The sequence below is a fragment of the Bos taurus genome, chromosome 27 (genome assembly GCF_002263795.3).
Source record: "Bos taurus isolate L1 Dominette 01449 registration number 42190680 breed Hereford chromosome 27, ARS-UCD2.0, whole genome shotgun sequence".
In the NCBI taxonomy this organism is placed as follows: Eukaryota; Metazoa; Chordata; class Mammalia; order Artiodactyla; family Bovidae; genus Bos; species Bos taurus.
In genome coordinates this window covers 38244631-38264192 of record NC_037354.1, presented here as the reverse complement: position 1 = coordinate 38264192, position 19562 = coordinate 38244631, and the positions used below count along the sequence as shown (strand labels likewise).

The window sequence follows — 19562 nt, the reverse complement described above, 5'->3', positions numbered from 1 at the left end:
CCATGGACAGAGGAGCCTGGAGGGCTACAGTCCATTGGGTCCCAAAGAGTCGGACACGACTGAACACACACACTCATTCTGGGATATACAGCTAAGCTCATAGGTTGAGAATTTGGAAATGTTTCTTTTTTTAAATGCAGACTTTATTTGATGATGACGATTACCTTAGCTTTGGGGGTATTAGGCAGAACAATTTGTTTTGGAAGCTCCTTAACGAAAAGTTAAGAAAGTGAAGAGGAACTAAAAAGCCTCTTGATGAAGGTGAAAGTGGAGAGTGAAAAAGTTGGCTTAAAGCTCAACATTCAGAAAATGAAGATCATGGCATCGGTTCCATCTCTTCATGGGAAATAGATGGGGAAACAGTGGAAACAGTGTCAGAGTTTATTTTTCTGGGTTCCAAAATCACTGCAGATGGTGACTGCAGCCATGGAATTAAAAGACGCTTACTCCTTGGAAGGAAAGCTATGACCAACCTAGATAGCATATTCAAAAGCAGAGACATCAGTTTGCCAGCAAATGTCTGTCTAGTCAAGGCTAGAACAGTGGTACCACAGCAGAAACTCCCATACCTTATATTGTTTTGTTTTGTTTTAATTTATTTATTTTAACAGAGGCTAATTACTTTACAGTATTGTGGTGGTTTTTGCCATACATTCACATGACCTTATGTTAACTGATTATAAAATTATTTTCTCCCGGTTATTGCTATTATATGATTTGGTATGTAGACAGATGATATTTAAAATAACTGAGAGAAATCACATATCGATTTAATGAAATACAACTGTCTAAAGCCTTGTCCTCTCTGACATAAACACTAAAAACCCTTCTCTGTTAGGAGTATGGAAAAATAAAGAACAAAGCTCTCCCTTTGTATGAGGTCAGTGGTTATCTTCAGGGTTTTTTCCTAACAGGAATTATGACCTCAGAGGAAGCAGGGGTGGGCGTTTCCTCTTCTGTGATTATTTCTTTACTCAGAAGAAAGGTTCCATCTGGGGACTTGCGAGCCAGCACGAAATGACCACTCTACAGAGTGGCTGTTTGGGGAGCGAGTTTTTCCTTATGGATAACAAAACAAGGAAGACCCCACAGTGCTGTGACCAGGCGCAGAGCGTGAACTCCTGCCCAGCCCCTCCCGCGCCCGAGCCTGTCTCTGTGTTGGGCCGGGTCCCCGTGGGCTGGGTGCTCCTCCAGGCTCCCCCGAGGGTGGGAACGTGCCGCCATATGTCTGCACCCAGGGCGTTTTTAGAGCTCAGCCCGTGCGACTGACGGCAACAAAGGTGCCCTTTCACGAGGGTTTTAAGATGATGTTTTAAGCTCGGTTAGCTCATTTTTTCCAACTTAAGCCACTTGCATGAAGTGCTTTTTGTGAGGTGGCCAGACTGGATGGTGTCAGGGCTGAGATTTCAAACAGTGATGACCGAGGTCAGCTAGGAGCCGGCCCGGAGAAGGGCAGACACGGACTGTCCGTGGAGTTTCCGCTTGATCACCGAAGATTTCCTGAAGAAAAGGGCCTAATCTGAAGGCTGGGAGGAGAAATCAGCATGTAATCTCGTGTGTGCAGTGTCCGCTCCCCCAGAAGGTCAAGTATTACAGGCTGTTTTCTCCAAACTGCTATCTTCCTATGTACTTGCATGTACATCACGTGTGTATATGTACACGCTGACATGTATGTCACATGTAACTCCTTGTAGCATGTGTTACCATTAAGACATATAAAGAACATAAATTAATTTACATGATATCCAGTAGCTCATTTAGACTCATTGTTTTTACACTGAATTCTGCTCAGAATTAGTGGGCCTGGGACTTGGAAATACATTTATTATTAAAACACTGCAGTGTTGCTTTTTACAATGGAAATTGACTTAGGCCCCAGAACTTAAGTTCTGCTACTGATTTTTATTTCAAAACCATGCTGCTGCCTGTATCTTTCTCTTAACCAACCTTCAAACACTCTTCTTTCTTTTACCTTCCATTTCTGAGACTGCCTTTTAGCAGAACTTTTGAAAGTGTGTCAGAGAAGGAAGCAAGTCAGGGAGGTTAGTGGAAACAGGAAGAAGAGGAAATTGAATGATGAAAGTGTTGGGGAAGTTTATTCTATGGCCTTTGGGTTCTTCTGCTTGCAAGCACTTGCTCTCCAGGAAAATATGGGGTGGGGGGCAGAATATTTCACTTTTTAGTGCTGTTTTCTCAATTTTTAATTGGGAGTTAATGGAGCTTCTCACTCATATCAAAAATGAGTTAAACACTGTAGTGTTAACTCAAACCCATGAGTAGTCTACAGGACCGGCAGGGCAGATCCATTCCCCACCCTGTTCCCTGCCTTGGAGGAGCCCTGTGACAGCTGTGTGCAGGGCCCCACCTCAGAAGCTCAGCTGTGTGATCTTCAGATGTGTGTTGTATTTGTGTGTGTGTGTGCGTGCGCACATGAGTTTTGAAAGCATTATTTTCAAATCCAGTGACTCTAACTTGCAAACCTTTTATGAATGTCAGGAATCAGAGAGTGAGGAGGCCGGCGTCCAGCCCAGCCCAGGAGGACATCAGGCGCTGGTTCCAGGAGGAGCAGCTTCCTCTGCGGGCGGGCTACCTGGCGGACTCAGACAGCATCGCCCCCTGGTTCCACGGTGAGTGTGCGGCGCTGACCCTGGCGGCGGGTGAGCCAGCAGGAGGGCAGGACAAAGGCTCCCTTCCGCTTGAGCCACCCCAGAGAGGCTCTGATACTGTTCTCAGAAGGTGGATTTTCCCAGCTTTCTCAGGGAGCGGCTGGCACCTGCCAAGTGGGCCGCAGCCTTGGTGGCTGCCAGCAGAGGTTGGTTGATCACTCCAGATGGACACCGTGGGGCGACTGGCAAGGCATTGCCCCCTGGGCCCCTGCACAGGGCACTCGGTTGTGCCCCCCACGGATGGCAGCACCGTCAGTCCGCCCCCCACCCCCAAGCAGGGAGGGGCCACCAGATGTGGTCGGAAGGGCACAGGCCACGTGACCTTGAGCAGATCACGTTCTCTCTTGTTCTTGTTGTTTAGTTGCTAAGTTGTGTCCCACTCTTTGTGACCCCACGGACTGCAGCATGCCAGGCCTCCCTGTCCACGATCTCGCAGAGTTTGCTCGAACCCATGTCCGTCGAGTCGGTGATGCCATCCAACCATCTCATTCTCTGTTGTCCCCTTCCCCTCCTGCCTTCAATCTTTCCCAGCATCAGGGTCTTTTCCAATGAGTCAGTTCTCATCAGGTGGCCAAAGTACTGGAGCTTCAGCTTCAGCCTCAGTGCTTCCAATGAATATTTAGGGTTGATTTCCTTTAGGATTTGGTTCTCTGTAGTGAATCCGTTTATCCGAGCCTCATTTTCCTCATGCATTAAATGAAGGGGTTGAGCACTGTGACCTTCAATTAAAAGTTCTGTGGTTTTGATCCCTGCAGTTAAGGCTGCGAGATGGGCTTGTTGGAGGCTAAGCAGAGGTCAGCTCATAAAGCATGTCTTCATTTGATGCTTGAAACTGGACTCATTCAAACCGTCTATTTACCCTGCACCCACCTCACTGACCTCTCAGCTTCTTGGATTTCAAAAACAGGCAGTGACGTTCTGTCTGCTGCTTCTGCGAGTTCTGTGGTTGGGTTGGATTATCACTGGCTCTGTGGACAACAAAAGCTTTAAGACAGAAATCACGTCCTCTCACAGAGAACGCTTGTCCTAACGGGTGTCTTGGTTTGAGTTGTGTTTAAGACTACTCTCTTTTCAGTAGGATCATCTCACGTAGAAATAGAGCAACAAAAATCAGCTACCAAACCCATAGGATGGCAAACTCCTCTGAGAAAGAACCAAGTCGTCTGTGGCAGGCTCTCTGCGAAGGGACTGCTTTTACAGGTGCAGCAGAACCATCTCGTTTTCCCTGAAAATGCAGGTTCTCTGGGGACTGAGGTTTTGTAACTGTCCATGCCCAGAGGAGCCCCCTCTGTCTCCCAGGAGGAGGTCTTAAGCCTCCTTCCCCCTTCTGCTCTCCTCTGAAGATACTGGGGGAGGGACTGACAACGGTGAGCAGAAAGAACATGTCAGCACCTCCACCATCTCGCGTTGCCTGTCTTTCTCCACCATCTCGCCTTGCCTGTCTTCTTTTTTTAAGATTAGCAGTGAGGAAACCGGCCTCTCTGTAGTCTCTGTGTTGCTGGGCAGAAGATGCTGCTCTTCCTGGTCCCAAGGGTGCTAGCTTTTTAACTGCAGGGAGTGAGACATTCAAAGTGCTGATGTTGTTAAAAATCCTGATACTTTAATAGGCAGTTCTACTTGAAAGAGTTGCTATGAGCTAGGAAGACACAGTTGGACTAAAAATTTAGTTGAAGCTTTGGTTGAAATATAAGACTCTTGGATTTTACCTGTCATTTATTAATTGCTATTGTTGATGATTTATTTACATTTATACAAATATTTATCATAGCTGTATCAGTCGTGTCTGACTCTTTGTGATCCTGTGGACTGTAGCCCACCAGGCTCCTCTGTCCATGGGATTCTCCAGGCAAGAATACTGGAGTGGGTGGCCATGCCCTCCTCCAGGGGATCTTCTCGACCCAGGGATTGAACTGCGTCTCTTACATTTCCTTCATTGGCAGGTGGATTCTTCACCACTAGCTCTGCCTAGGAAGCCCGTTGTAAGCAAAGTAAATAATATGATATGATATAGTGATGTAATTGGAGAAGGAAATGGCAACCCACTCCAGTGTTCTTGCCTGGAGAATCCCAGGGACGGGGAGCCTGGTGGGCTGCCGTCTATGGGGTCACACAATGTCGGACACAACTGAAGTGACTTAGCAGTAGCAGTGATGTAATAGTAAATACACAGCCATGTAATGAGTGTAAATTATTATCTTTACTTTTAAGAAGAAAAAATTTTGCATTTCTATGATAAAGAGAAGAGGGACCACAGCTCATCTTTTTGAAACATAACTGTTTACTAGGAAACGTGTTTTGAAATAACAGGATGGCAGTTTGCTGTTGGTTTGCCGTCTTCCTTTCATTGACTCACACCCCTAAATCACCCTTCGTAAGTTACTGTTTTGGCCACCTAATTTTCCCCTGATGGAGTCTGTATTTCACCCCTTTTTCTAAATTAGCTTTGAGTAAGAATGGGGGTGAGAAAGCAGGGACCAGGGAAGTGAGGGCAGCTGGGCCTCTGGCTTGTGGGGAGGGCAGGGGCTGCACACCATTGGTGAGGCAGGACCCCAGAGGATGCGGCAGGACCCCAAAGGATGAGGCTGGACCCCAGAGGATGTGGCAGGACCCCAGAGGATGTTGGTGAGGCAGGACCCCAGAGGATGCGGCAGGACCCCAGAGGATGTGGCAGGACCCCAGAGGATGTTGGTGAGGCAGGACCCCAGAGGATGCGTCAGGACCCCAGAGGATGTTGATGAGGCATGACCCCAGAGGATGCGGCAGGACCCCAGAGGATGAGGCTGGACCCCAGAGGATGTTGGTGAAGCAGGACCCCAGAGGATGCGGCAGGACCCCGGAGCACCCCAGAGGATGCGAGAACTTAGGGGAGGGGGCAGGGCACTCGTTTGGGGTGTGATGACTTTGAAGGTTCTTTGGGGCCGTTGTGTGAAACGGTCCCTGGGGCAGCGAGACTAATGGGTCAGAGCTGGAGATAATAGATCATCAGCACATAATTGGAAGCATGGAGGGCGTGGGGTTTTCCAGGGGTGAGCTGGGAAGGTGTGAGAGAGGAGCTGAGGGAGCGCCAGGCAGCACCCAGCACGGTGGCAGGGAGGAGCAGGTGGACAGCAGGTCCAGCTTCCTTCTTGCTCAGGGAAGATCAGGCTCTGAAGGCCTTCGACTGTTGAGACGGGGCTGCCCATACCAGGGAGGGTTTTTCTCTCCTCCTTTGAACATGGTTTTTCTAATTATGAAACATTTTACACAAAAACAGTACAGGGGAAAATAAATCCAGTGCCAGTGATGTAACAAGTATTTTAGCTGCTCTCCAGATAGGGGGAGTGTTAAAAGCCATATTTACTTTATATCTATTTTTACTAGGAAATAAACCCTGAAAGACAGAATTAAGGCTCCTTTTTCACTCTGTTTTGATGCTGTTTCCTCTTCCCAAGGGATGAACCACTCTTCTGAAGCTGACTTTCCCATCCATATTTGCATTTTATTACATGTATACATGTGTGGGTACTTCAGTAAAATATATTTTAAAAATATAAAACACAGGTATGCATATGTTTCTACAAAACAGAACAATGTGTTTAACATTTAACATATAACATGGTATCATGTGTAGACATTCTTCTGAAACATACATTTTCTGTCAATATTATGTTAAGTGGGTTTTCCCTTGTTTATAAAGGTGGACTAATCATTAGTGGTATTTGTAGTGCAGTATTTTATGATATATGTTATTTATATATTTATAATACACATTCTATAAAACACATAATCTTTTGTGTTTGATGATATATATTTTATCACACACACATACACACGTGTGTCATTACTCATTCATCTCTTCTATATTTGGTACAATTTTTTTGCTGTTATGGAAAATGATGTGGTATTCACCCTGAACTTGCCTCCTTGAACACATTTGTGATCATTTCTTCAGGGTGTGTATTTAGAAGTGAAATTGCTGGGAGGTAGGATACGAACCTCTTTAAGTGTTGCCGGATGTCTTCCAAAGTCATTAAACAAAGTTAAACTCCCACCAGCTTAATCTTACCAGTGGAACCACCTTGTTTTAATTTGCATTGATTTGTCCTCAGTTTAGCTTTTCAGGGTTCCTAGATAGGTGGGTGTCTTCTTCTGTTATTCCTTGTAATCATTTGACCATTCTTTCTGGTCAATTCAATGCCCCAAGGCAGCACAGAGTTTTCTTAGCTCCTAGCTTGGAAAGGTGGCTTCCCTGGTGGCTCAGACGGTAAAGAATCTGCCTGCAATGCAGGAGACCAGGGTTTGATCCCTGAGTCAGGAAGATCCCCGGGAGAAGGGAATGGCAACCCACTCCAGTATTCTCGCCTGGAGAATCCCATGGACAGAGGAGCTTGGCGGGCTACCGTCTTTGGGGTCACAAAGAGTTGGACGTGACTGGAGAAGGCAATGGCACCCCACTCCAGTACTCTTGCCTGGAAAATCCCATGGACAGAGGAGCCTGGTGGGCTGCGGTCCATGGGGTTGCTAAGAGTTGGACACGACTGAGCGACTTCACTTTCATTTTTTACTTTCATGCATTGGAGAAGGAAATGGCAACCCACTCCAATGTTCTTGCCTGGAGAATCCCAGGGACGGGGGAGCCTGGTGGGCTGCCGTCTATGGGGTCTCACAGAGTCGGACACGACTGAAGCGACTTAGCAGCAGCAGAGCAACTAATACACACAGCTTGGAAATGTAGTGTGATGCAGGCTTAGTACCAGACTCCCGAGATGGATCACTGGGTTTGAGTTGTGTTTTCTCCTCTGTGAATGGAGGTAATAATAGAATCTACACCACAGCATTGTTTCTAAGTCAGCTGACATCTGAGAAGGCTTAGGCCCTGGTGCAGCGTCTCTGTTGTAACTGATCAGCCTAAGAGAAAGTTTACCCCTCTGGTTCCCTCTGCCCTTCTCCTCCTCATCAGCCTCACCCCGCCAAAAAGTGTTGTCTTCAGTAACAGCATCACGTACAAGGATGAGGCAGCACTTCAATAACATAGATCTTAATTATTTTCCTCAATTATTTACTTAGGGCCTGTCCTTGACAATAGCTTCCCTGGTGGCTCAGACGGTAAAGCATCTGCCTGCAATGTGGGAGACTCGGGTTCGATCCCTGGGTCAGGAAGATCCTCTGGAGAAGGAAATGGCAGCCCACTCCAGTACCCTTGCCTGGAAAATCCCATGGACGGAGGAGCCTGGTAAGCTACTGTCCATGGGGTCGCAAAGAGTTGGACACGACTGAGCGACTTCACTTGTCCTTGCTAAGTCTAGAGCCCAGGAGGTCACCCCAGAAGGCAGCAATAATCTGGAAGGACCAAAGGAGAGCCACCCTGCAAACAGGGAATGAAGTTGCTTGCAATCATCCCAGGCAGTTACGGTTGCGTGTGGGGTCAGCAGGGAGGGTGTGGAGAGACGGCAGTGTGTGCTGCGGTTGCTGAACAGTGCTGTCGCTTTCTTAGGTTTATAATCTGAGTATTGTAGTCCGTTTGGTTTTGTTTCCTCAAGAAGGATTGTCTTCTTCTCTCTCTGTCCTCACCACTTACCTCCTCTCACGCATGAGTGTTCAGGACTGTCTTGATCATCAAGTACGATCCGTGTTTTTATCCATCTCATTCTCCCGAGTAGCCACCCTGTTACAGCACCTTCTGGTCTGGGCTGTTGGTGCAGTTGGCGATAAGTGTTGAGAAGCCCTCTTGGCTAACTTGACACCCCGCTGAACATGGCCATTTCACTCATCCTGTCTCTTGCTATGGGTCCCCAAAGTAGGTAGGTATATAATTAACTGTACTCACTTTTTGAAGAAAAGGGCTGGGGAACAAGTAAAACTGAAGTTGGAAGGTCCATCCATCACCCCACAGACCCATTTCTTCACTCTGTCCATCAGCATTTTCCTACTTCTGTGAAACATTCAGCAGTGTCAGGAGCTTAGGAGCCAGCAGAGGCTGTGAGTGGGAAGACGGGAAAAAGATGGAAGGAAATGCACAAACAGATTTCTGATTTGGGAGATCTCTAATTGCTTCTGTTGTTGTTAGAGAATTCACATGCTTGCTTCATGCATCAATAGTTGATCATTATTCCTCTGAAAGGTAATTCACACTTCCTTATCCAAATATGGAAGTGATTAGACGGTTGATTAAATATTTCCACCTGATTTATTTCTTTTAAACGTCTTTGCTTTTGTGGCATATGATCAAACCTGCTCTCCAAATGCTTTACATTTTTAAAAACCTTTGTATTTTAAGCTACTTAAAAAGTAAATCCCTTTAACATCTACAGGATACCAACACAGTTCATACCACAGCTATTTTGATTGCTTCCATTTTTCCTGCATAGCTCAGTCATGTCCGACTCTTTGTGATCCTGTGGACTGTAGTCCGCCAGGCTCCTCTGTCCATGGGGATTCTCCAGGCAAGAATACTGGAGCAGATAGCCATGCCCTCCTCCAGGGGATCTTCCTCACCCAGAGATCGAACCCAGGTCTCCCACATTGCAGGCAGATTCTTTACCATCTGAGCCACCAAGGAAAGCCCAAGAATACTAGAGTGGGTAGCCTATCCCTTCTCCAGGGGAACCTCCTGACCGAGGAATTGAACCAAGGTCTCCTGCCTTGAAGGTGGATTCTTTACCAGCTGAGTTACCCGGGAAGCCCCTCCATTTTTGATACACCCTTCAAATCTTCATTCTCCAAGGGGGTTAAATCGTATCCATTTCTCTGGAGGCAGTTACTCTCTCAAACCTAGGTTCCCTGGAGAGAAGTGTCCAGGAAGAGTCCTGTGTCTTTGTCCTCCCAGTGTTACTGAGTCCAAGCTGGCTGCTCGCCACGTGATAGGCCGGCACATTATTAGATAAAGTGTTGGGACATGGAATAGTAACTTTATTTGGAAAGCCAGAAGATCAAGAAGATGGTGGACAAATGTTCCATAGAAGCATCTTCCCCAAGTAAAAATTCAGGCTTCTTTTATACTAAAAGGGGAGGGAGGTATGGTTGGCTGATGCAAACTTCTTGGTATTGGAATCCTTTGTTCTTGCAGCTGTCTCCGTAGGTCAGGTCATAATGTTCCTGTAAACCTCCAAAGAGACAAATGTTATTCTCTGTTTTGCAACTTTTTATCTCTGTGTGAATGTAAAAGAGTTATACCCTTAAAAGGTCAGAGGCTTGAGAATGGGCTTCCTGTATATTTCAGGCTATGGGTAACATTCTTTCTAGAAAAGGTGCAGAACCCAGCATGACTCAGCACAGGCCACAGGGCACAAAAGTTAGATAGAAAAAAGAAATGGATGCAACATGGAGTCAGTCTTGCTCTTCCCAGTTACTCTTCACTGCGCCACCCAGGCTCCGTCAGCACAGTCCTCCAGGGCAGACTGTGTATACCTGGAGGGGTTGCATTGAGAAAGTCTCACAGAAGCCTCCCAAGATTTCTTTCAGGCTAAAACCTTAATGAACCTGGACCCTGGCACCCTTAAGTGATGATCTGTCTTCCAGCCATTTTCCTGAGGCTTGGAGATTTCTTACTTGTGGGGCCATCAAAATTCTGCCCATCTCTCACAAAGGGATTTTCAAGCTTTGTCTTGACTTACACACAAAGACTGATGGGTGTGACTTTCCAAAATCACCCTAATGTATCCACCCTGCCTCACCTACACCTGTGATTCATCTCTCTCATGGAGTGGGAGAGGCTGTGGCTGGCAGCAGGAGGATCTGGGTGCCTGTGTGTGATAGGGAAGGGCACTGGAGGCCTTGACCTTGGGAGGCCCCAGCAGAGCCTGAGCCGCGAGCCCGAGGACTCCCCTCCGCTCAGCACTGAAGCTTCATCTGCACTGCGGCCTCAGAGCACTTTGTCCACGTTACTCTCCGCAGCGCTCCGCTGTGCCTGCCTAGCCTTAGCTAGTTCTGAACTAACCAAAGATGAAGATAAAGGCGTGAAAGCCAGAGTACTCCTACAGATTTGAGAAGCGCTGGCTTCTCTGCAGCGAATACTACACAATTGCCTGGGAGACCCTGACTTTTTTCAGACATTACCCCGTGCAGCAAACTTGCTGCAAAACTCTTAGCATCTTTTTCCACTATGTTGAGAGGAGTTCATGAACCTCAAAGCCCTCCCTTGGGTTTTTCAGATGCTGCTGTGGGGTCCTTGCCCTGATGCTGCCGGCCATCACTGCCTGCCTGTGCCGGGAGCCCTGCACTTCTCATTACTGATGCCCGGGGGCTCCAGGCTTGTGGTTCCCGCTGTGTTCTTGGAGGGGCCTGAGAGGCGAGACAGAGGGGAGCGGGTGGGTCCTGCTAAGGAGAGCGGCTCTGCTGGAGGGTTTTACTTGGGATATTTTACATGGATATTAAATCCACGCTTTTGCTGTCACACTTTCTTCGTTGTCACATGCCCGTGTCCTGGATTTCTGCTGTCACCGTCAGAGCAGGCTGGACACTGCTCCTTGACGCTGGTGGCGGGGAGAGTGGGGAGAGGCGCCAGCTTGCTGGTGACAAGTGCGTCCCCGGGGCCATGCTGCCTGCACCCAGCTCCCCGTCCCCCACCAGCCGGCTGCGTGGCCTCAGCAAGTCGCACGACTCCTGCACTTGCCTGTCATCTGTCCGGATAATCCATTACCTGCCTCCCAGGGCTGGTCGGAAAACTCGGTGAGGTGTAACGCAACGTACTCAGAACCGTGTGTGATGCACGCTCAGGCACCTTCAGTAAGTGTTGGCCATTAAGGTGATGAAGTGAGAACACATGATGTCATTTTAATCTTTGAATTCCTAGGGAAACATTATGAATAATATTTTAAGAGCTCTGACCACTTTTCCTCATCCCTAAGGTACCTGAGCCCTGGCAGCTCAGCTGGTATAAAGAATCTGCCTGAGTGCAGGAGATCCCAGTTCGATTCCTGGGCCAGGAATCCCCTGCAGGAGGGCACGGCAACCCACTCCAGTCTTCTTGCCTGGAGAATCCCACGGACAGAGGAGCCTGGCGGGCTACAGTCCATGGGGTCTCAGAGAGTCGGACACGACTAAGAGACTAACACTTGAACTTCCAAGGTGCCTGAGTGCTCAAGGGTACATGTCAGCATCGTGTGGGTCTCCTTCTAGGCAGAGGACCAGGGCAGGACCCAGAGCCTCTCTGAACCTGTGTCCCGTACGTGCTGAAGGATCAGAGGGTGAGGTAGGGAGAGCTCTCTCCCGACTGTGACTCGCCAGGGTTGACGTGTACGCTCTCAGTCTGCAGGGTTCTGCTTGGAAACACCTCCGGCTTTTCTCTCGTCCACCCGGCCCTGGGCAGGTGGCAGTGCGGGGCTCTGAGGTCACCCTGAAGCAGAGCTGTGTTCCATCCAGAACGTCGACCTGGTGCCATGCCCTCTGCACCACCATCTGGGGCAGAGAACATGGGAAAGATGACAAGAGGAGAGGTTGAGACAGCACCGGGATCTCCACCACCCCAGCAGACCCCATGAGATCAGGGAGCCCCGAAGGCGCCGGCTGGGGCTTCTTTATCCACGACCGCCGAACTCTGAGCTGAGGGGGTCATAGGGGTCACGGTGCATCGTCTCCACACATAGGGACTGCAGCCGGTAATCACTGAGAAACACATCTTCTTTAGGCTGCCCAAGTAGGAAACGACACCTCTTTGTGAAATCAATCTCATTTTAAATTCTCAGCCAACTCCAGGAAAGTTTCATGAGCCCGGTGGGTTGGGCTCAGCCAAGCCCTGAGCAGGAGCCTGAAACCACCACTAACTTGTCCTGTAGCTTCGGGTGCCTACCCTTCTTTCTCAGCTTTCCCATGTGTAAAACGGCCATCGCTTGCTCGCTCGCTTAGTCGCTCAGTCATGTCTGACTCTTTGCGACCCTATGCACTGTAGCCCGCCAGGCTCCTCTGTCCGTGGGATTCTCCAGGCAAGAATACTGCAGGGGGCAGCCATCTCCTTCTCCAGGGGATCTTCCCAACTCAGGGATCGAACCCAGGTCTCCTGTGTTGCAGGCAGATTCTTTACCATCTGAGCCACCAGGGAAGACCCCCAAATGGCCATGCTGCTGCTTATTCTAAACCTGTTTGGGGAAGAAACACAATGAGTAGGAGTCTCTGGAGCCCGACACGCCTGCCAGGGGCAGGTGTTCTGGAGGGTGGGTGCGAGCTTGGCTTCTCTGGTCTGGCATTTGGTTCCGGCCTGCGCTCCAGACCCACCTTGGGACCTCTGAGATGCGGGCCTTCCCCTCTGTGCTTGGTGGACCGTGACAGCACCTCTTCTCCAGGCCTCAGTGAGGATCAGATAAGGGAATGCCCATCTGGGGGAGGGCCAGGCAGACGTGAAGAGCTCTCAGTGCTGTTGTTACTGAGTTCTCATTCGTTTGGTTATTAAACACGGCTTGGCCAGGTGCTGGAAGCAGGGCACACAGGTGTGCGTGTGACTCAGGCCTGGGGGTACCTCGGAGAAACACGAGGGCACCCCTGGTCCCTGTTATCAGCTCTCAGCCTAGTGGCAGTGGGTGCTAGGGTTGTCCTGGAGAGGGACGTTTCTCACTTGACTGTGAGCGAGGTATGTGCTAGACCTTTCCCGGGCGTCTTCCGGGTAGCAGTTCCCGAGGGTGTGAAGATAAACTAGGAGCAGTTGTTGCTCACGAGGAGGCGGGGCGGGGAGAGACTGCAGGGCATGCCAGGGTCCTTTCCAGAGCTGTGGACCGTGCTGGCTGGGTGGAGGTGGGGCTGAGTGAGCCATTGGAGAGGCCGGAGGGAGGCAGCCTGGGGGGTCACGGCCTCAGCGGGGACTGGAGGAAGACCACTGTCTGTACTAGAACCAATTTCTTAGCGTCACGCCCTGGGCAGGGGTCCCCCGGTGATTAGCGTCTGATGCTGGACTTCAGTTTTGCGTGCAACAGCCCCCTTTGCAGGCAGACCAAGCTCGCTGCTTGGCCGTGACCTCAGCCAGACCTCCCTGGAGGCCCCCGCTGCCCTCGATGACATCGGAAGAAACTGCATGTCGACCTGTGTCATCAGATGCCCCGAGAGCTCGTGACCTTCAGGAACGCCAACCCTGCGGTGAAGCGAATGAGCAAAGCCTGGTCCCCGCGGCGCTCACCTTCTGCACCTGCCGTGGGCGCCACCGAGGGGAGAGGGGCCCCGCGCTGCTGGAGCCGAGGCCGAGCCGGAGTTTGTGCACACTGAGAACAGCTACAGGGGCTCGCGGACGGTCTGATTTGCAGCTACTCTATGACCTGACTTGAGGAGGAATTTGTCTCATTCTGGTTATAATAATCTTCCAGAATGGCTTTTGTTCTAGGAATCGGACTCCATCATGCTGAAATCCAGATATTATAAATGATGACATCTGTACCGTCTGTTGAAGTCACTTGGAATTTCAGAGTCAGCCTGTCAGGGAGGGGAGAGAAATCTTTCCAGGATGAAGTCACTGAGCAATCCCCCTGGTTTTAGACAGCGTAAGACCCAGAGTCTTCACACTGCAGCCCCTGCAGGCCCTGGGCAGGCTGGTCACCAGTGGCCTGGGTTCAGCCTCCAATGCCCACAGTGGGACTGGGTGTGTAGAAGGTGAAACAGGCAGGAAGGAGCAGTCGCCGTGGGGATGCTCACCTGGGCATTAGTTGGGCGCCTGACGCAGACACCCGGCAGCAACCCCAGGGGCTCCTCAGAGTCGCAATGCCTGCTGTGTCCAGCACCTTAGTCTCATCGGGAAAGGGCAGGAAGGCGACTGGACTGGACTCAGCGGCCTGCGGGGCAGGGTCCTGGCAGAGCCGGGACCCCAGAGGAGAGGCCGCCTGCTTCTTCCCTCATAGACGCGTTTCCTGTCCATGAGGGGATGGCTGCAGGCCCTGCCATCACCCCGCGTCACCCTAGCGCTGAGCCCCCACACCCAGACGTGCGGGTTTGGGCCCTGCAGGGTAGACGGGGCTGGACGGGGCCTGGGGACTGTGTGATCTCTAATTCTCCCTTCTCAAAGGTTTACTTACAGAAAAGAACAGAAGTGGTTTCATTTGACGTTTTACTTTGGATCCTTAGGTTTAATTCTCTATTAACTTTACTAACTTTAGTCTTATCGAACTAAGGAGCTGTGATAATCCATTGCCTTTTCACCAGGAGGCCTTTTGGATTTCTCCCTAATCGTAATACTGAGTGTCAGCATGGAAGAGGAGGGAGGTTCCATCTGCTGACGCGGGAAATGCTGCTCTCTGCCCAGAGCTCAGAGCAGCTCACCATCCTGCCAGCACGTGTCTGCACACTTCCTCTCTGTCTTATCATGTCGTGGGCTCACCTGAAGAATTACAGATGAGGAGGAGCAAGAAGGGAAACCGGGAGCACGGGTCAGACCTCAGGAGTGTGGACTAATTGGGGGGAAAGGCTGGTCTTGAATTACTGTGAATTCATGAGGCATCCTGGAGAAGACAATGGCACCCCACTCCAGTACTCTTGTCTGGAAAATCCCATGGACGTAGGAGCCTGGTGGGCTGCAGTCCATGGGGTTGCAAAGAGTCGGACACGACTGAGCGACTTCACTTTCACTTTTCACTTTCATGCTTTGGAGAATGAAATGGCAACCCACTCCAGTGTTCTTGCCTGGAGAATCCCATGGATGGGGGAACCTGGTGGGCTGCCATCTATGGGGTCGCACAGAGTCGGACATGACTGAAGCGACTTAGCAGCAGCAGCAGCAGCAGCATGAGACATCCAAACTATGCATATGGAGCATAACACGTGTGTGTGTGTGTGTGTGTGTGTGTGTATGAAGAGTGGCGTCCTTTTGAATATCCATGAAGACACAAATAGATAGTATGCATATATACACGTGGGGCTTCCCTGGTAGTTCAGCTGGTAAAGAATCCGCCTGCAATGCAGGAGGCCTCGGTTCAACTTCTGGGTTGGGAAGATCCGCTGGAGAAGGGACAGGCTACCCACTCCAGTATTCTTGGGCTTCCCTGGTGGCACAGACAGTAAAGAATCCACCCGCAATGCAGGAGATCTGGGTTCGATCGCTGGGTTGGGAAGATCCCCTGGAGGAGGGCGTGGCAACCCACTCCAGTATTCTTGCCTGGAGAATCCCATGGACAGAGGAGCCTGTGGGCTACAGTCCACAGGGTCACAAAGAGTCGGACACAACTGAGCAACTAAGCACAGCACAAAAACACACATACGTGTGTATGCCTGCCATCTCTTGCTTCATTCCTTTAAATGAAGCCTCATTTAGGAGTAGTCGCAGCAGAGGACACTGTCACTAACTCGCTGACACCTGGTCAGGGTGCCCGCCTTTGGCACTGCCAGCCTTTGGCACTGGATCACTGTCTGTAGTGAGGCTGTTCTGTGCGTGGGGGGAGGTTTGGCAGCATCCCCGCCTCCATGCACTGGAGGAGACTGGAGCCACCTCACCCCCCAGCCCCAGTGTCTGAGACGTTTCCAGACATTTCTCCGGCGAGAACTCCTGCTCCAGATCTCGTAGGATCATTCCCAGGCCCCAGGGTCCCCATCAGTCAACTTGGGAGATCTGACCCTCCCAGGATGACCATCTAGGAGGTCATACCACTCAGAAGCCACATGACGACCATGCTTGTCACTGGGTGTGCACGTGGAAACGTGTTCTGAGGAGCGAGCGCTCCATTCGTACTGCATACGTGCCAAGTCGCTTCAGCAGGGCCCAACTCTTTGCGACCCTATAGACTGTAGCCCACCAGGCTCCTCTGTCCATGGGGATTCTCCAGGCAAGAATACTGGAGTGGGTTGCCATGCCCTCCTCCAGGGAATCTTCCCCACCCAGGGATCAAACCCAGGTCTCTTATGCCTCCTGCATTGGCAGGCGGGTTCTTTACCTCCGCACTGCCCTGGGAAGCCCAAATTTGTACCACACATTTGCTTATGGAACCTACCCCATCCCAGGTACCAAATACCAGAAGACAAACCACACTACTGCTCCAAGAAAACCCAATGTGGATTTAGGGCAGCTCAGGTCGTTACTGGCTTTATCCACACGGCTGTGTTTAGCAGGGGGAAGCTTTGGAAATGATGTGGCTGAAACCCCTGCCCTTCTTTCCTGCAGGAATCCTCACCGTAAATAGAGCGAATGAGCTTCTGAGCACCTGCGTGCCGGGCAGCTTTCTGATCCGGGTCAACGAGAAGGTCAAGGGCTACACCTTGTCCTACCAGTCCGAGGACGGCTGCAAACACTTCCTCATAGATGCCTCCTCAGACTCATACAGCTTCCTGGGCGTGGACCAGCTGCAGCACGCCAGCCTGGCCGAGCTGGTGGAGTACCACAAGGTGAGGGCCTGCGCACGCTTCATTCGCTTGGCGACGGGTGTCCTGCAGCTGCCCTGACGGTGAAAGGCAGCTGCTCGGAAAAGAACGGAGACGAGCAGTGGGAGATCAGCCCCCCGCTTCGATAATTCCTCCCGATAATGGTGCTCATGCTCAATCGTGTCCTACTCTCTGTGACACTATGGACTGTAGCCCGCCAGGCTCCTCTGTCCGTGGGATTCTCCGGGCAAGAATACTGGAGTGGGTTGACATTTCTTCTTCCAGGGGATCTTCCCGACCCAGGGAATGAACCCACATCTCCTCCACCTCCTGCATTAGCAGGCGCATTCTTTTAACCGCTGAGCCATGTGGGTAACCTTCCCAATAACAAGGATTGTTAATTGCATTTCCTTTATCACTGAACCTGGTCCCTCCTCATATACTCAGGGAGAACCCAGTGGGGCAGAGAATGCACGAGATGATGCAAAATCTGTGCAGTCCGATTACATCTGAGAACACTTTTTCTTAAGTATAGCTGATTTACAGTGTTGTGCTAATTACTGCTGTACAGCAGAGTAATCCCATTATATATGTACACACAGACACATTCTTTTTTAAAAATACATTCTTTTCCATATGAGAACACCCTTAAGTGAGAGCACAAGCCTGGGAAGGAGGGAGACCACGGGGCAGCTTGTGGACAAAAAATCTCTCTTTCGGGGTTGCCTAAGCCAAGAAAGCTTAGTGTAAAGCGAGGGGAGACCAGAAGCTGTGTGCTCCGGCAAGGCATGAAGGGCTTCTTATGAAAGTGTCCTGTAAATAAGACGTGGGAGCCTGGGCTGATGCCCCTGCTGCTCTCGGGGGGCTGCAGCCTGACCTGTACTGTCTCCCTCACAGGAGGAGCCCATCACCTCCCTGGGGAAGGAGCTCCTTCTGTACCCCTGCGGTCAGCAGCGAGAGCCACCTGACTACCTGGAGCTGTTTGAGTGACAGCCCTGCAGCCAGCAGACCCCGCGGCACACACATGAGAAGCCTCGGCGAGCAGACCCCGACCAAGTGAAAGGACCCTTGAGGTCCCATGAAGATCTCTGCACGTGTGCTGGAGTTTCACGCCAAGAGGGAATCACCTCCTCCATGCCATACATGCTCCAGCAGTAAAGGGAGACGAACCCGCAATTCCACAGCTCCTAACACGAAGGCCACGACACTGACGACATGTAAAACAGACCAAGAAACCGGTACCTCGTAGGACTTAAGCGCGAGTGAAATCGCTTTGGTTGTGTCCGACTCTGTGCGACCCCATGGACTGTAGCCCATCAGGCTCCTCTGTCCATGGGGTTCTCCAGGTGAGGATACTGGAGTGGGTTGCCATGCTCTCCTCCAGGGGATCTTCCCGATCCGGGGATCAAACCCGCATCTCTTACATCTTCGGCATCAGCAAGTGTGTTCTTTACCACTAGCGCCACCTGGGAAGCTGGTCGGAATAAAGGGACACCTCAAAACCAGACTCTCCCACGGCCTCACGGGAAGGTCTCAGGCTCCTGTTCAGGTGAGGTTCAGGTGGCATTGGGGGCTGAGCCGACCACTCCCACCCACCTCACTGGGCGTGTGGCAGCCAGGGTGAGGGACACACAGGGAGCACGAGCTGGAGATGGGGTGAACTGAATGCAGCATTTGAAGGTGTCAGAAGAGGGGCTTCACGTGGACAGAAATACTCTGGGCGAGGGCAGGAGGCAACGGACCGTGTGTGAGGTTGTTTCCCAGCTCTTGGGGAGCAGGCAGGGCTCCACCCAGGACAGAGAAGGGGGAAGCCCCACGCGTGACTGGTGTTGGCAGACGGAGCAGGGCATTTGAGGAAGCGCCATGGCACCGCGTGTCCTGAGATGAGACCCCCCGCACCCTGCACCTGAACCTGACCTTATTTGAAAACAGGGTCTCTGGGGCTGAGGTCAGACCAGATGAGGGTGGGCCCAGGGCCGACGGCTGGTGTTCTGACAAGGAGGGGGGCTCTGGAAGCGGAGGCACACGAGGCGGAGTCGTGAGTGAGGAGCTGCAAACCCGGGGACACGGGGGCCTGCAGGGCGGCTGGAGCCCCCCTCCCCAGGGCCTGGGGAGCACCTCAGCTTCAGACTCCTAGCCTCCAGAACTATGATGCAATAAATGTCCCTTTTCATAAGCCACTGAGTTTATGGTAATTTATTACGGGAGAGCCCCAGGAAACGAATACAGACGTTTACGTCGTCACAGACGCTGACACGCACTGTGTACCCGTGGTCACTATTCAGCATGCCCGCCTCCTAACAAAGGGAGAGCGGGATAACCCAGGGGATAACCTCCCCTGGCAATTATGGCAGATGTACTGGGTCAGGCGCCTCCTGCCCCACTGAGCCCATCCCAGCCTCCAGCAGCTCCTGGATGAGCCCCAGAGAGATCGTCCCGGGAGAGGGGGCCCTGACTGATAACTCCGGGCCTGACTCTTGGGGCAGCTGTTCTCACTGTTCAGCCTGCCCATCTCCTAACGAAGGGAAAGCAGGAGATAACCTCCCCTGGCAATTCTGGCAGATGTACTGGGTCAGGCGTCTCCTGCCCCACTGAGCCTACCCGAGCCTCCAGCGGCTTCTGGATGAGCCCTAGCAAGATCGTCCTGGGAGAGGGGGC

General features: G+C 51.2%; 1 protein-coding gene across 3 annotated transcripts in view; it reads left to right on the top strand.

Moving 5' to 3' along the window:
• SH2D4A (SH2 domain containing 4A) overlaps positions 1 to 19562 on the top strand; it is a 74622-nt gene that overhangs the window by 43723 nt on the left and 11337 nt on the right. For 2 of the 3 annotated variants that reach the window (XM_005226159.5, XM_059882379.1), the window contains 3 exons: positions 2497 to 2627; positions 16708 to 16928; positions 17802 to 19080. In XM_005226159.5, coding sequence (XP_005226216.1) covers positions 2497 to 2627; positions 16708 to 16928; positions 17802 to 17894 — 445 coding nt within the window. In that variant the 3' untranslated portion in view covers positions 17895 to 19080. Of the gene's footprint in view, positions 1 to 2496; positions 2628 to 16707; positions 16929 to 17801; positions 19081 to 19562 lie in introns of those variants that run through there. The other variant, XR_009493177.1, reaches the window with a different exon arrangement.